This window comes from Myotis lucifugus, unplaced genomic scaffold (genome assembly GCF_000147115.1).
Source record: "Myotis lucifugus unplaced genomic scaffold, Myoluc2.0 scaffold_1099, whole genome shotgun sequence".
Lineage (NCBI taxonomy): Eukaryota > Metazoa > Chordata > Mammalia > Chiroptera > Vespertilionidae > Myotis > Myotis lucifugus.
The window spans coordinates 46,819-48,597 of record NW_005872147.1 but is presented as its reverse complement, the minus strand read 5'-3'; the positions used below and the strand labels follow the sequence as shown (position 1 = coordinate 48,597).

General features: G+C 56.2%; 1 protein-coding gene across 1 annotated transcript in view; it reads right to left on the bottom strand.

Annotated features, from left to right (window-relative positions):
- The window catches only part of CROCC (ciliary rootlet coiled-coil, rootletin), a 45,048-nt gene that overhangs the window by 7,372 nt on the left and 35,897 nt on the right, over nucleotides 1–1,779 (bottom strand). The window contains 1 exon segment of the mRNA XM_023748052.1: nucleotides 305–689. Coding sequence (XP_023603820.1) covers nucleotides 305–689 — 385 coding nt within the window.

The window sequence follows — 1,779 nt, the reverse complement described above, 5'->3', positions numbered from 1 at the left end:
GAAATTCCAGGAGCCAGGTTGTATACACAGACAGTTCGCATAACCGCAGCGTGGCAGTAGTGACAGCTCATTGATTCATCAAATATCCAGTGAGCTGTCACAGGGGGGCGTGCACATGGGGGTTTATCTTCCATGCCTCCGTGAACAGCCTACAGGTATGACATGTGACTCTGGTAATCAAAGAAAAACTTAGAACCAATGAGGGCAGGGTGCAGCTTGGATCAGGAATAATTATGGGAGTCAGAGACTGAGGCAGGTCGTCCTCCCGCTCTCGCCTCCCAACAGTATGTGGAGCTTCGCTCACCTCTGATTGGTGGGCAACGGGCAAGGGAGCCGAGCGCCTGCCGCCCAGTGGAACTGAGGGCGGGACTGGGAGCGCGGCCCAGACCCAGAACCCGGCGCAGGGCAGATCGCAGGCCACCCAGTTGGGCTTCCGCCGCGCGACGCTGGGCCTTCACGCGGGCCAGCTCAACCTCCAGGCCTTGTCCCCGGCCCTCGGCCGCGCTCAGCCGCAGCCCCAGCTCCGCAGCCTCGGCCCGAGCCGCCTCCAGCTTCAGCTCCAGGCTGCGTGCGTGGTCCAGCTGCTGCTTCTCCGCGCTGCGCGCCTCCTCCAGGTTGCCTACCAGGCCTCGCTCGCGGGCTCGGAACTCGCCTTCTTGCTCCTGCAGCTTCCGCTGGGCTCCCTGGAGCTGGGGCAGGGGCAAAGGCCGGAGGTGAGAAGGTGAGAGCCAGCAAGGCCATCTCCCAACCCTATGCCCAGACGCCCAGGTCTAGCCTAGAGTCCCCTCTTCACCCCCCACCCCGCCTCGCCCCAAAGTGGGGAGCACACCTATTCCTTTAGTGGTCTCCATCCAAGCAGGTGAGGTCCATCCACGGTGTGGGAGGGACTATTCGAATATATCTCTTCCCTTCTGTGCACATACCCACTAGTTTATTACCAGTAAACTAACAGCTAACGCTTGCATAGATAGGACTTAGCAATGGCAGGCACTAAGCACTTTCCAAAAACTATCAGCTCTGCCCTGTGAATCATCTCTAGTCCACAAATGAGGAAACCGAGGCTCAGAGCAGTGATGGAACTTGGCCAAGGCCAACACTAGTAAGCTGAGAGCTAGGATTCAAGGCCAGGCACTCTGGCTCCAAGGGGTGTTCTCTGCACCGCTAGACTACGCTGCCTTTCAGTGCACACAGTTTATCAATAGGCCACACAGTGGGGGCATGTACTGAAAACTGTTTACTGATGGAGTTCATGATCTCTCTCTCTGCCTGTTTCTCTCTTCCTCTCTCTCTCTCTCTCTCTCACACACACACACACACACACACACATACGCACACACACAGCTCTCTGGTACAGAGAATGAGTCAACTCCTCCCAGTCATCAGTGTCACTGCTACTGAGCACCGCCTGGATGCCAGGATCTCTGTGTATACCTCCCCTGCTGTGCTAGCCCCTGTCCCCTGAGTGGTCTGAAGCACAGAGAGGTTAAGTGACTTAGTCAAGGTCACCCAGTAGATTCAATGCAGTGAAACAGCCAGAAAAGACAGCGACTTTGGATTCAGAAAGACCTACATGTGTGTGACCTTGGGTAGATCCCTATCTCTCTGAGCCTCAGTGTTTGGGTCTCTCTGTAAAATGGGGCTGCTGGGAGAATCAAACAAGGGTCTACCTACAGAATTCCCCCCACCCTCCAACCCACTCTGCTACACAGTCTTGCAGTGTATTATTACTATTACTAGAGGCCCGGTGCACAAAATCTGTGCACTCGGGGGGGTCCTCAG